The sequence below is a fragment of the Oryza glaberrima genome, chromosome 1 (assembly GCF_000147395.1).
Source record: "Oryza glaberrima chromosome 1, OglaRS2, whole genome shotgun sequence".
In the NCBI taxonomy this organism is placed as follows: Eukaryota; Viridiplantae; Streptophyta; class Magnoliopsida; order Poales; family Poaceae; genus Oryza; species Oryza glaberrima.
The window spans coordinates 25,521,952-25,535,669 of NC_068326.1; the positions used below are offsets into that span (position 1 = coordinate 25,521,952).

Below are 13,718 nucleotides of genomic sequence, written 5' to 3' on the forward strand. Positions count from 1 at the left end.
TGACGCAGCGCAGCCGGAGCCCCCCGCAGAGCACGCGCTGCATCACCTTCGCTCGCGTTCGTTTCTCCCGTACCTGCGGAGGCGGGTCGCTGACACCCAGCGCCTCCGTCAACGCGACGTCGCGGCCTGTCTGCGACTCCTCCTCCTTTTGGCCCAGCTACAAAATAGCAAACGTATGCTCAGCATTTCACCTTCATATGCTTCTATTTTTTGGGAATCCTTTTGTTTTCTTTAAGATAAACCAAGTTTTATCCATGTTAAACAGTTACTACATCAAGATAATAGCGTCACTCCTCCACCTCCGTGGGCAGCATGCCCTGATCCCTCCTTGCCGCTGTCGCTGCCGCCTTCAATCCTCCATCGTCAAGGACTCAAGGTGCACCGCCGATGTGCCGATCCCTCCCGCTCGCGCCGCCACCGATCCCTTCACTCTCGTATTTTTGCCTGAATGAAAATTTGTCTCACTCTCATATTCAGAAAAGAGACTATCCTCCTCAAGCAAAGACGACACGGCCGGCGGAGAACCTCCACGTCACGAGGCGTGTGTGCTCCCTACCTCACCGCAAGTACTTTCCATTGCTTCTGCTACATTGATTTATTTCTGAACCATTTAGATTTGTCTAAATCAAATTTTCTTCCATCCTGCAGATGCAAAATTCAAAAGCAAACTAATGAGAGTTAAAATAAATTCTGAGCTTTACTCTAAAAACAGCTTAGGAAAGTTGATATTTACATTAATTTCAGAACATCATGTTCCTTGTGAATAAATAATATGATCTTCAAGCACTTCAAGCAACTATTATGTATGTCCTCCTATTTGCTGTGTGTTATGAATGGAATGTGCTAGGTCTATTTGCCAGTTACAGTGTCCATGGCTTGTTTTGTTCTAATGGTTATTAGAGGTATTACATGTCTGTTTATACCATATACCAGTACCATAGAGGTCTTCTTTTCTTTTATTTCAGATGCATGACTATATAGCATAATGCTGATTGGGAATGATGCTTTCCTGACAATTGTTGTCCATTTAAAAAGAACCAAATATGCTGAGCCTATGCCACGCAAAAAAGTCAAACAGAACTATTCCACTATCACACTTCACTTTCAAAAATTTCAGTCAGTGGTGAATTGATGGAGGTGGAACAATTTTTTATAAGAATTTGATAGGGAAGGACATGTAATTATATCATTTGAATCTATCGCAACAATTTGAGCTATTTTCTTAACTGATAAGTGTGCCTCTAAACATCAGTACGATTTTCATTACAGCCCGAATTATAAAATCCACCTTTTATATGTACCTGTATGCACATGAACTGGTGTTGATTTGGTTAATCTTCACACTGCAGTATATTAGATCGACAATACATGCACTTGGGTGTAAGGATTTTTTGTGGTCTCAGTTGAGTTGAGGAATTTGGTTAACTTTGACACCTGAAGTATATTAGGTCGATGATAAATGCGCTTGTTTGCAAGGATTCATATGGTCTCAATTGGGTTGACGATTCAACAAATGTAATTCAGATTGGTCTGGATGGAATATCATGCATGATTGAGTTTCTATGTTAGATGGTCACGGAGTGTGTGGCGTAGCCCTGCTATTTTACTTCTTTGATCATGAGGCCAGCATTTTCAGGATTCAACATAAATATGCACTGCACATTTCCAATTTCATTTCTCATGAGTCCAGCTTCATATTTCAGACAGTACAAAAATACAGGCTCAGAAAGCAGTATAACCATTTTTAAGGGTCTGAATTGTTGTAGTATTATTAACAAAATTAACAAGCAGTACGTGCTAGTGAAGTGCTGCAGTGCCATTGAGTTAGATCAGCTCTGCACACTGTTGGCGGAAATGTCAACTTGTAATCTCGGAAAAAACAGCCATGCAACCCATTATAACCAGTATCTGATGTATCTGATGAAAATAGGCATGAAGAAAACATGGATAACAACTACATGAAGGTGGAGCAATGTACCATGATCATGTTTGTCCCCCGTAAGGCATGTAAGTTTCGGTTAATGATTGGATATGGACCCTCAATTCATTTGTCAGTTTTGTTTTCAACCCACATGCAATAATTAGTGGACTGTTAGGGCAGTCATTTGGCTATTTTCTGCTGCAATTGAGTATTAAATGCCAAGAATTAATTCTGAATATATATATATACAAACGTATCGTTTTTCTAGATCACGCTGTCTGCAATATCTTTCACAGAGACCCATGAGAGTTTCTCTTTTAACAGCATAGTGCTATGAATCTGTCTAAACTCGAGTATGCATTATACTTACATGCTGGGATGACCATAGCCTGGGATATTATTGATGAAAAAAGTTATATGCCACTATAAAGACGGTCTGAATATAACTGCACTATGAATTGGATCAGCGCTTGTTACTGAAGAGCTCTTTTACAGTCTCCATCTAACCAAACTAGACTCCTAGATGTAGCAGAAAAGTTGGTTTCATATATTACAGAGTAAATCATTTTCTTTATTGTAGGAGATTGCATATCATGGAACATCTGCTTTCAAACATCTCTATACCCTAACAGTGACCAGGATTAGATCTTCATTTTCAGACAGTCTAAAACTAAATTAGGTCACCAACAGAAACACATATGAACAACATTGAGCTATCTCCAAAGTGCTACAGTTTTAGGAGGGGTCAATACATATAATGCTTCAGTATAAGACTCTTTTGTCTTCTTTGCCATGAGCAGAATTCCTTTGATTATCCTGGACAGGTGATTCGTGGAGTATTTTCATTGCTCTGTTGCTCAACAAAAGAGTTTGGTAAGATTTGAACGGTTGGTTGTATAGGTCATTGACATGATGTACCCAATTTGAATTCCGTATAATTTGTTTTTCACATGAATAGCTAAATGTGCATGAATAGCTAATTTTTTTCACATGTGCAGAACAAGGGCAAAGTGCTTCTTGCATTAAAGATATAGCTTTGCTCCATTAGAAGGAAACAAACCAATCGAGAAGAAAGTGGGTGAGAGACATTTTATTCTTCTCAAGTCTCAACTTTTAGAAACTGCCAGAGATGCAATGCCTGGCTAAATAGTCCTTCCACCCTTGAGGGTTTTTGTTCGGTCTTATCCGTTGTGTACTTGAAGGGCAAATGTATTATTGTATACTGCATAACACAATCAATGCTCTCGAAGTTTATCAATGCTTGAGGATCAACAAGTTATGGTCTAAATTTTAAACCATAGAGTTTATTACTTTCAATATTCCACTATGTTTTCCAAATTGGCATGGTGCGATCGAGAAATCAAAATGATGTATATGTTTTCATGCTGCTATTAAGATATCAAAATGATGTATATGATTTCCATAATTTCAATATAAGATCGCAACATTGTGAATTGGTTTCAACTAATGTTTGTTTATATTTTGTCTGTTAGATATGGATCAAAATGCTTCTGCTAATGAAGGTCGCTTTGCCTCCAGAGATATAACAAATAGAAAAATCAATATGTTTTAAGTGCATAAGACAAGAAAAATGAATGGAAATGACCTAAGGGAACATTTGAATTCGTGACATGCCTTTATATAATTTTTTATTCACGACAACTGATTCCATTTTAAAGTTTTATTAAAGACAAATATAATTACACCATAACGTTTAGTATTAATGTTTTGGTCATTGGGAAAGTTTGACCCCCTCTTTTCTCTCCGATTCTGCGAGGCGACATCGGCGGCGAGAGGCGGGCTAGGGTTTCGAGCACCGCCACCGCGCGCCATGGCCGAGGCCAACCAGTACCAGATCCTGGTGCGGCTCCTCGACGGCCGCACACGCTGCCTCCGCTTCTCGACGCCGACCGTCTCCGGCGCGGCGCTCCTCGACGCCGTCTCGGCGCTCTCCCGCGTCCCCGCCGCGTCCCTCCGCCTCGTCACCGGCCGCCTCGACGTCTCGCCGTCCTCCGTCCTCGCCTCCTCCGCCGACGGCCGATTCCCCTCCGCATCCGCGCTCCTTCGCCTCCGCGGAGGCAAGGGCGGGTTTGGCTCGCTCCTCCGTGGCGCCGCCTCCAAGGCCGGCCAGAAGAAGACCAGCAACTTCGACGCCTGCCGCGATATCAACGGCCGCCGCCTGCGCCACGTTAACGCCGAGCGCCGCCTCGAGGAGTGGAAGGCCGAGGCCGCAGATCGCCAGCTCGAGAAGCTCGCGGAGGATTTCATCAAGAAGAAGGCTAAGGAAGCGGGTCGCGGTGGTGTGAAGGCGGCCGAGGTGGACAAATACCTCGAGAAGTACCGCAAGGATGCCGAGAGTTGCGTTAATGCGGTTGAGGAGTCTGTGCGCGCCTCTCTTGGGAAGAGGAAGACCGTGCCCAAGCCACGCGGTGGGGAAGATGCCAAGAAGCTTAAGATTTGGTGAGTGCCTCAAGAATGACTTATCTGTTGTGGTCTTTACTCTATTTTGTTGTATGTTTATGAAAAAAATTGGTTAATTTGCTGCGAGTCAGTTCAATTGCAATCCATTGGAATAAATTAGAAGCAAGTAGGTTCAATTGTAGTCCATTGGAATAAATAAGGAGCTTCCATCTTCTTGAATGATCCGATCAATTAGCTTAGTCGGTTAAAAGTTTTGTACAGAACTCCAGATGCCGAGTTGAAATTTGTGCTTGCTCGGAGCTGTTGTATGCTTGATTTTGCTGGAACATACACAGCTATAATGAGATCTAGCTAGTTTATGTAAGTGTGTGATTTGTTAGAAGGAAATTTGTCTTTGTTATGCTGCCGTCTTGCGCTTAAATTAATCAAGCATGGTATGCAGACTTTGTGTAGCAAAAGTTATCAACCATCTGAAGAGTGGCTAACATATTATTCCATTTGTGTTGTGAAGTCCCTGATTTAATTCATTTTTGTAGGCTGGGCAAGAAGAAGGTACAAGAGGATGAGAGTGATAGCGATAGTGACAGTGAAATGGATGATGATGAGGGTGCAGATACAAAATCCATAATTCTTGATGATGGGAATTCCTCGCATGGATCCAAAAGTGAGGACGAGAAGGTTGATCTGGGTTCAATTACTGAATCACCTTCAGAAGGAGAGACCTCAGGTGAGAAGTCTGGACGCTCTGAATCAGAGGAGAATGGAAACGGTGTTCAGGAGTCCAGGGAACCTACAATTAGGTCAGAAGGTGAATGCGGTGATTTTATATCAGATGGTGTGGTGGAGCATGAGATTGGAGTGGTGGATGAGCACACACCTGAGAATGGTGTTAGTGCTCTTTCAGAAGAAGTGTTGAAACCAGATGTAAAAGCAGAGGATAACACTGCTTCTGCTTCAGCCACATCACATCTTAATGACCTAGAGGCGCCTCCAGTAGAAGAACCTGCCAATGGAAATAGATCTCCTCTTTCACAGGAACCACTGGACCTGACAATTTACAGTTCAGCTGCAGAATTGGAGGTAAGCTTAACATGATTGTGCACCAAATATTGGACCTGCTAGGGTAGATGTGTTGTCATCATAGTGCATATGTTATTTTGTTTTAGTTGCTTTATTTTTTTTGTCCAAAACTAACAACAAATTTGGTTGGAGGTTGAGTTTCCCTGCTCTTGGTTAAGAAGTTGGGAAATTGATATTTAGCTGCTATGCCCAATTGGTGGTAATATAGCAGAGTAGTTGACAACCAGCATGCAGAATGAAAGACCCACACTATCATGTTGACAACACAAAAAAGGGGAATTAGACAACAAGTGACTTTTCAGCCTATCTAAGTATCATTCTTGAGTTCATTATTTCTATATAGTTCAGTTTATATTATGCAGCATGTTTTTACATGAAGCAATGTATGTGATCACATGCAAACTTTGATGAATTACCACTAGGTGTAAAAGTTAATTAGGCACAGTTATTTGCTGAGATATAGAATAACCATTTTTCCTCGCTATGACAAATCATATTACTACGTTGTTATTTCCCTGCACACACTGTATGTAGAATTGACATAACAACCCCTGATGTGTAACTCATTTTGCCTAAATCCTACTAAGCTGATGATGAATCCATTTTTTTCCTGTACTGTACGATGCGTGCATGACAAGAGAGATGGTTTTCTTCCTTGAGTTTTTGTTCAATTATTTTTTTTCCCTGTGGTGCCAATGGTGTGCCTACGATGGTTTTGAACTTGCTTGAGTGGAATCTTGTTCTGTGAACCTGTCAATTTGTTAGATTTGTTTCATGTATCTCCGTAATCAAACATTTTTTATGTCTTTTAGGTACTTGGCATGGAGAGACTCAAGCTAGAGTTGCAGAATCGTGGACTAAAATGTGGTGGCACCTTACAAGAGCGTGCTGCCAGGCTTTTCCTTCTGAAAACAACACCTCTGGAGAAGCTACCAAAGAAGCTGTTCGCAAAGCCCAGTGGTGGGGGAAAGTGAGAACTAGTGCATATAACAGCTAAAATGACGAAATGCAAATCTATATGTGATGTTCTTTTATAATTTGAAATTGTTGTAATGTGATGATAAACTTTTGTCTTGACGCTGAAAATTAATGAGCTATGACGTGCCAGTATGCACATGTTGTAATGTCTACTAGAACTTCGCTGTTACTGAATAGTGTGCACATCCTCTTCGAGCGCTTAGTATGTAATTTCACCTATCGAAGCTACGGTTTCTTGTCATTCCTCTATGTACAGAGAACTTAGCCTTCTTAAAATTGCTCCTACGTAGATTTTAACTTAAGACTTAGGGCGTTACTTAAGTCATTGCAACCTTTCACTTCTCATCACTCCTGGCACTGCTAACTTAAATTAACTCAATTATTAAAAGATAAAAAACCGCTGTTGAAATTAATTGACCTGTTGGTGTAGTTCATAATTTCTACCTTTTTTTACTTAAAGAAGGGTTTTTTTTTTCTTTACCTGGTCTCTATATCCAACCGTATATATGCAGCCATTTTAAATTAGGAACTTAGCCCTCAAATAACTCAATCTGAAATTCGTTCATATAGAGATTTAAACTCAGCATCTTGTGGTGCAACTCAGGTCACTGCAACCACTAGACTACATGCCCTTCCACAGTTCAGAATTTCTAGCTGTAATCTTTTTACAGTGGAGCATAAGATTTCAATATGGTTTAAGCTGCTAAACAATACAAATCAAGTGTTCATATATTTCTGTAAGCTCCGATTTGGCAGCAGGGTGAAGTTGGATTCTGCACTGATTCATGTCAGGAATCTGCTCTCTTTATCTTGGTCGTTTTCTCTGCCCATTATGGGCAAACGAACTGGAGGATCCACGGAACCCACACGGCCACACACCTTGCTGTTGCCCATGGAGAATGTATTGAAGGTGGAAACAGATGCGACGAACCTCAAGAACCATCAAATCGCCACTTCGTCATTGGTGGTTTGAGTTTAATCGGTTCATCGCATCTGTGCTTCACCTCCAATACAACCCTACAGGAAGCAAAGAAGCCCTGCCTCCGCAAGTTTGTCAGGTGTGAGGCGTTCTCCAGCTTCAGCTTGTAGATGATCTTCCTTCTAAAATGTTGTAGCTTCTCTGGCGCTCTTCCATCCTGCCAGCTCTGTCACGCTAACCCTTAAGAAGACATCATCAACCGTCAAATGCATTTTGATGATGTTTTTCCCCAGTACATAAAGTTAGAGAGAAAAACAAGAAATACATTAGCAGAAAAATATTTTAGAGTAATTTTTATGTAGAAAGCTTTCACACAAAATACATCATTTATCGGTATAAAAAGCATGCTAATAAAAAAGCGGTAAAATCTGTATATCAGAAAAGAACGGGTCTTTATCTAATTGTGATTTGTCGTTTCAGTCAATTTTCACTTTCCGGTGACTTGTACGAGACCGCTGTGCGGTCGCAACTCGCAAGACTATCCAGAACTTTGTACCGAGACCAAACAAGTGGAATGGAAAATCCTGCAGCACCACACAGGTTGAATACTTGAAGCACTGTTTGCGCTGTGGATAATTGCATCGACGACCCGTCCCCTGGCCGTGCCACTCACTCTCCCTCCGCGCGCTTCGTCTCTTCACCACATCTTGATGAAGAAACGGTCCTGGATAAGGTTCACGTTGCCTTCTTTAATTAGCTCACGATAAACTTTGAACAAGTCGGTAATTGCGACGCCCTTGATAGCGGCGGCTTCAGAGGGAGGGAGATAAGAACTCCGGATGCCAAAGTTTTAACTGCTGTTTTCAAGTGGGCAAAGCACCACGTACACTCGTCGCCGTCGCTCTCGTTGTCCCCAGCTTTCTTTCGTTTTCCACGCCAAAACGGATGCCACTCCAAACTCCCCAAAACTCCGAAGCCTCTACAACTGCAAAATCCGATCGACCTAGCCAGTCGCATGATCGATCAAAGGCCGCCGTGCGTGCGCTTTACACCGGTTGGAAAATATCCGCAGAATTCCGATGCATCTCCGGCCGGGGGACTCATCTGGCTAACAAGTGATTAACCCGCTAAATCTATTTATAAACTAAAATAAATCGTAAACCTGTTTATTTTGATATTTAAAGTCGATTCGCGAGTTAGCCATTTACATTCCTACGCGAGAGTGACAGTGTCGAAACGCCGGGCGCGAGCCTGTGGTCGGGTTCGGTTTACCACTCCCGTGTCGGTGAAACGGCGGCGCGAGCCTGTGGACGATGCGATCTCGTGATCCTGTCGCGATTTTCAGCGTTGCGGTGAAGCTTCTACTAATCGTTTGTTTTTTTGGGCGCAGCCGCGCAGCAACAATTAGCTTGATGTGTGATCGTGTGTGCCCGTGTGCCACGTTTGCTTGCTTGTACTGGTTGTTTGGGCGCCGATGAGCTTCGGTTTTTTGTCTTGGTGTGCCTTGGTGTTTAGCACTTTAGCCTCTGGGGGTGTACCTGCGTGTGACAGTTATGTTTCCTGTTTCTAGTCCGGTTCGAGGGCGCGATACTTGCCTCGTGTTTGTTTATGCAAGAAAAGGGAGAAGTGGGGGGCCCGTGATGACGTGACGCTCATTCTGACTGGGATATATTCAATCAGATTGCTTCGATCGACAGTATAGTAGTGGTGCAAACTTTTGTGTTAAATAACAAAAAAGAAAGTAGGATATACATTACTCGATCGTAACACGAGGTCACGAACTATATACATATACGTCGCCACCACTTCTCCACTACGTATATGTACAGCAGATCAATGGCCGGGTGACCAGGCAAAATCGTACGTATATCGCTACAAAACCACAATTACGACGTCACGGTACAAAGTATTAACTAATCTTCTCCTCCTCCATGATCAAAGCTTGCAGAAGGTGCAAGCTCAGACATGGCAGTATGCATAGCTACCTCTCCTGGATCGGCGCCAGGCTCTGCGCCCGGCCGCGCGGACCAGGCCTCGCCGCGGCGGCGCCGCGGCGGGCGCCGTCCCCCGCCCGGAGCGCGTTCTTCAGCTCCGCCATCCTGGCGTTCCGCCCCCTCGCCCTCTGCTCCCTCAGCCGCGCGGCGAGCCTCTCCGCCTCCTTCCTCGTCATCACCACCTTCACCGTCACGACCGCGCGCTCGGCCGCCGCCTTCTCCTCGCCGCCCGCGGCCTTGGCCACCGGCAGCAGCTCGCCGGCAGCCTCCGCGCCCTTGGACCAACTCTTCGCCGCGGGCTCGTCGCGGCGCCGCACGCGCGGCGCGGCGTTCCCCATACTGGTAGGCAGCGAGTAGCTTGAGAGCTTGAGAGCCGCCTGAGACTAGTGGCCACCCCGGTACGTGGTGTGTGGTGGTTTATTGCGGACTTGTGGCGATGCTGTTGCGATCGAGCAGTGAAACCGGTGGTGGTGCTCGTGGACTGCTTGGCGTGCGCGCGCGCGCGCTTGTGGTTTATCGCGCGCTTTATAGCGGGCTCGGGCGCGGGTGGGGGAGGGATGACCTATTCAAAAAGGGCAAAAGACGCGCGCGAGCGGGGCACGGCCGCACGGGCCACGGGGGGTGGACGTGGCGTGCTCGGTGTGGTGTCTGGTGTGCTTGCCTGGTGGTCGACACGATATTTTGGTTCGATGTATTGGGCTTGTTTGGAGGGCTTAAAATTCTAAGAAGCAGCTGGTTTGTAGCTAGTTTTTAAGAATCTGTAAAAGCTTATTTTCTAGCTTCTGACTTTGTCATTTCCTGGATTCTACTACTACAGTTTTTCAGAACCTGAATAAAAATAAATTGTTTAGAGGGAGCTTCTGATTCTAAAAGAAAATGCAGCATATAATGTGAAATTTTTCTTTATAGATGTTACTTTAAGATATCATATAAACCTATTTTTTATTTAAAATGATTAAAACTTAATTAATCGAGTGTAAGTGTTAATGATTTTATCGTTTAAGTAGCCGTGTGTGACTTGGTTCGACCGGGCCCTTCATCGGTCACCCGCTGCGCACTGCTCGGTTTTTTGACTCTAGGTGACTTGTCAGGTCAAGTTAACACAACCAAAACGCAAAAGGAGCTAATTAAACCTGTCTCACCGTCGGATCGAGACGGTACGTAGAAAAAAGGGTTATCTGGAAGAGGCACGTACGAGTTTTTCCCCTGAAAGTCGCCTGCATCTTGTCTCCGATGAGTGGACTCACTCAGGGGCGTCCCGGGGGCCCGTGCGGCCCATGCGACCGAACAGGGGCCCCCAAATTTTAAGGCCCTAAAATATTAAGTATGTCCTATATATAATAATATTAGAGGCTTTAATTTAGTTAATTTGTAGTCCAAATAGTAGCAAACACAAGGTCCAAAACGTTGCAGAAGGTGAATCAATCCATCTTCCATCGTACTCCCGTCCAGGCGTCCGCGTCGTCGCATATCGCCGAAGTTCCGATGCCGCAGCCGCTTCGTCTCCTCTCCCTATTTCCCTCCGGCCTTCGCTTCTATTTTATCGCTGATGATCGGCTAATCGCCATGTCCGTTTTTAATTTTACTATAAAAAATTTACTAGGCTACTAGAGCCCATTTTAATATTTCGCACGGGGACCTGATTTGGCCGAGACGCCCCTGGACTCACCTCATCATTTCATCGGACCACAAGAGCTAGCAAAGGTGAGAGAGGCGAGGAAAAGACTCGGCCAAGGGGAGGAGGAGTGGACTGTGGCTGTGTTTAGATCTAAAGTTTGGATTCAAACTTCAGTCCTTTTCCATCACATCAACCTGTTATACACACACAACTTTTCAGTCACATCATCTCCAATTTTAACCAAAATACAAACTTTACGTTGAACTAAACACAGCATGTAACCTAGCACGACAGCTCGCGCTGGCGTGCCGTGGTGCCAGCCTCCCGCAGTCCAGCGCGAACCGCGAAGCTGAGCGCGTTAAAAAATGGTGGCACTGGGCCGTCGTCCCGTTGCTTTCAGCTACGCGGCCGGGGCAAGCGTAACGGCATACAGGGGATTTTGCGACTGGTCGAATGACTCTATATGATGAAATTAAATCACCGTCGTTTCGAGCAGTTAGTTGTCTTCTGTTTTGATCTGCCTTGAATCGTTTATGTAGGGTGCAGTGTGTGGGCGTGCATCATTTTTGCAGTTCTAATTTTCTTTTCAGGTTTGTAGGTGCAGTACTCGGCTCTTGTTTTTCTTTTATGGCAGGAGGAAAACTAGGAAGCGTCGATGATCTGATTTTAATTTTTCAGTGTCACTGGATTTTCAAGCAGCAGTGCATACCGAGCTGGCAATTAACTGATTCAAGTATACTAGGACATCGATTGAAACCAGTACAGTAACAAAACCAGTACAGTAACAACAAGTGTACGCAACTACGTCCGTTGCCACCTCTTTCCGCTAATATACTCCTACGTAGCACATGGCTGCAGGGTGACCAAACAAAATCGTGTACGTACTACTAACTATAAACTACTTCTACTTAGTAGACATACTGGTTGCTTAGCTAATTCTCCTGAATCGGGGCCAGCCTATGCGTCCATGCGTCCCGGCACCGCGCGGGGCTCGCCGAGGCGGCGGCTGCGCCACGGCCGCCGTCTCCCGCCATGAGCTCGCTCTTGATCTCCGCCATCCTGGCCTTCCGCCCCATCGCGCTCTGCTCGTTCAGCCTCGCGATCAGCCTCTCCGCGTCCTTCCTCCTCAGCACCACCTTCACCGTCACTCCCGTGGCGGCGGCGGCGGCCGAGTGCTCCGCCCCACGACGCCCGGGCACGGATGCTGGCACGCTCCCGGCCTCCGTGTTCTTGGAGCATCTCTTCCTCCTCCTCCCGCCCGTCGCCGCCGCCGCCGTCGCGTAGTCGTCGTGGCGCATGCCCCGCGCGGCGGCGTTGCCCATGGCGCGCGCCTGTGCCTCGTAGAGCTAATCCAGCCGCTGGCCGCTGCACGCGCGCGCTCACCCAGTGGTTATTGCAGTGGTTCTGATGCGATGAAGTCAGCAGCGGTGGTGGTGGTGTGCCACTCTGGCGGTGGCTTGCCATGCGCGCGCTTTATAGCGTGCGCGGCGATGTGGGGGGTGACCTGTTCAAAAGGGTAAAAGGACGCGCGCGAGCGGTGGAGCCGGAGAAGCCCCGAGCGTATTGACCAGGGTTATCGCGCCGGTCGACGGAGCTAGAGGCGACGGACGTGGCGCGGTGGTCTGTCTCGCTGGTGTGACTGACACGATGCTCTGGCACGGTTTCATTGGGTTTTTCGGGGGTTTTTCTTGTCGTGTTAAGTACTGTACTGATGAACGTCGCCGTTGCCCGATCGAAACTTTGGCATGGAATGACCGCAGGCGGCAGCCGGGCTTAGACCGTCAACGGCGTATCTCTTGGGGTTTGGTTATTTGGTAACTTCTGCAACTTTGCTGGGATCTGACGGCACGCCTGTTCATGTTACAGTAGGGTTGAGCTAGCCATACGTTGCGGATAATTGTACTATGGCGTTGGCCAGGGCTTGGGCCGCCGTTTGTGTGGTGTCGTCATTTGTATGATATTTAAATAGTTATGAAAAAATAAAAAAAATTAACTAAATAGATTAATATGTGATAGATTTATTCTATAAATATACAAGTTAAAAGAAACAAATTAAACAATGGCTAGTTAGCGTATATTGATAGCCAAATATGTTTTTTTTTCTTTGCAACTTGTTGAAGTTAAATTTGACTTTGCAAGTTAGTGGAGTGATTCATCACATATTAATATATCTTATATCTTGTTATTTTTTTTTTCAAATTTTTTCATACCATTTAGATGACATGCAAACAACAAGAAAATTTTCCCTCGAGAGTTTAGAATAGTTTCGCGTTGACTGGTGCATTTTCTATACTTTGAGTTAATTTAGTTTGACTATCTTGTTTGGTTGTTATTACTCTTAATGCAATTATAATTGCCTAAACAGAGAAGACATGGATCACAAAATATGATCACTCTAAATAGCGGTGAATTCATCGCCTGCCAGCACGGGCATTTGCCGGGCTCTGCCTGCACGATCCATTGAAGTCTATTGATTTTATTGTGTAAAAGTCCACCTAGTTTGATTTCTAACATACTCACTCTGTCCTATAATATAAGGGATTTTAGAGGAATGTAAAATATCCTAATATTATAAATCTTGACATATTTTTGTTCAGATTCGTAGCATTGGATACGGCACATCCCTCCAAAATCGTTTATATAATGGGATGAAGGGAGTAGTTAGCAGGCTAAGCTCTTACTAATTATAACTTATAAGCCTTTGGAACAAGCATGCTTCATAATGACTGATATGGTTGACTTAAGTGCTAGCCATATGAATTGTTCGTTTATATTATAAACTATCAG

The 13,718-nt window shown here is 44.9% G+C and overlaps 3 protein-coding genes across 3 annotated transcripts; 1 reads left to right on the forward strand and 2 right to left on the reverse strand.

Moving 5' to 3' along the window:
• Positions 1 to 3,660: 3,660 nt before the first annotated feature.
• Positions 3,661 to 6,552, forward strand: LOC127756249 (uncharacterized). The gene is made up of 3 exons (XM_052281642.1): positions 3,661 to 4,381; positions 4,879 to 5,422; positions 6,235 to 6,552. Exons 1-3 carry the CDS (start codon positions 3,753 to 3,755, stop codon positions 6,394 to 6,396), a joined length of 1,335 nt encoding a protein of 444 aa, XP_052137602.1. The 5' UTR covers positions 3,661 to 3,752; the 3' UTR covers positions 6,397 to 6,552.
• Positions 6,553 to 9,024: 2,472 nt separating this feature from the next.
• LOC127760181 (uncharacterized) lies at positions 9,025 to 9,800 on the reverse strand. Its single transcript, XM_052284401.1, has one exon. It carries the CDS (start codon positions 9,649 to 9,651, stop codon positions 9,301 to 9,303), a length of 351 nt encoding a protein of 116 aa, XP_052140361.1. The 5' UTR covers positions 9,652 to 9,800; the 3' UTR covers positions 9,025 to 9,300.
• Positions 9,801 to 11,633: 1,833 nt separating this feature from the next.
• Positions 11,634 to 12,373, reverse strand: LOC127760424 (uncharacterized). The gene has a single exon (XM_052284677.1). It carries the CDS (start codon positions 12,251 to 12,253, stop codon positions 11,864 to 11,866), a length of 390 nt encoding a protein of 129 aa, XP_052140637.1. The 5' UTR covers positions 12,254 to 12,373; the 3' UTR covers positions 11,634 to 11,863.
• Between the last annotated feature and the right edge of the window lie 1,345 nt (positions 12,374 to 13,718).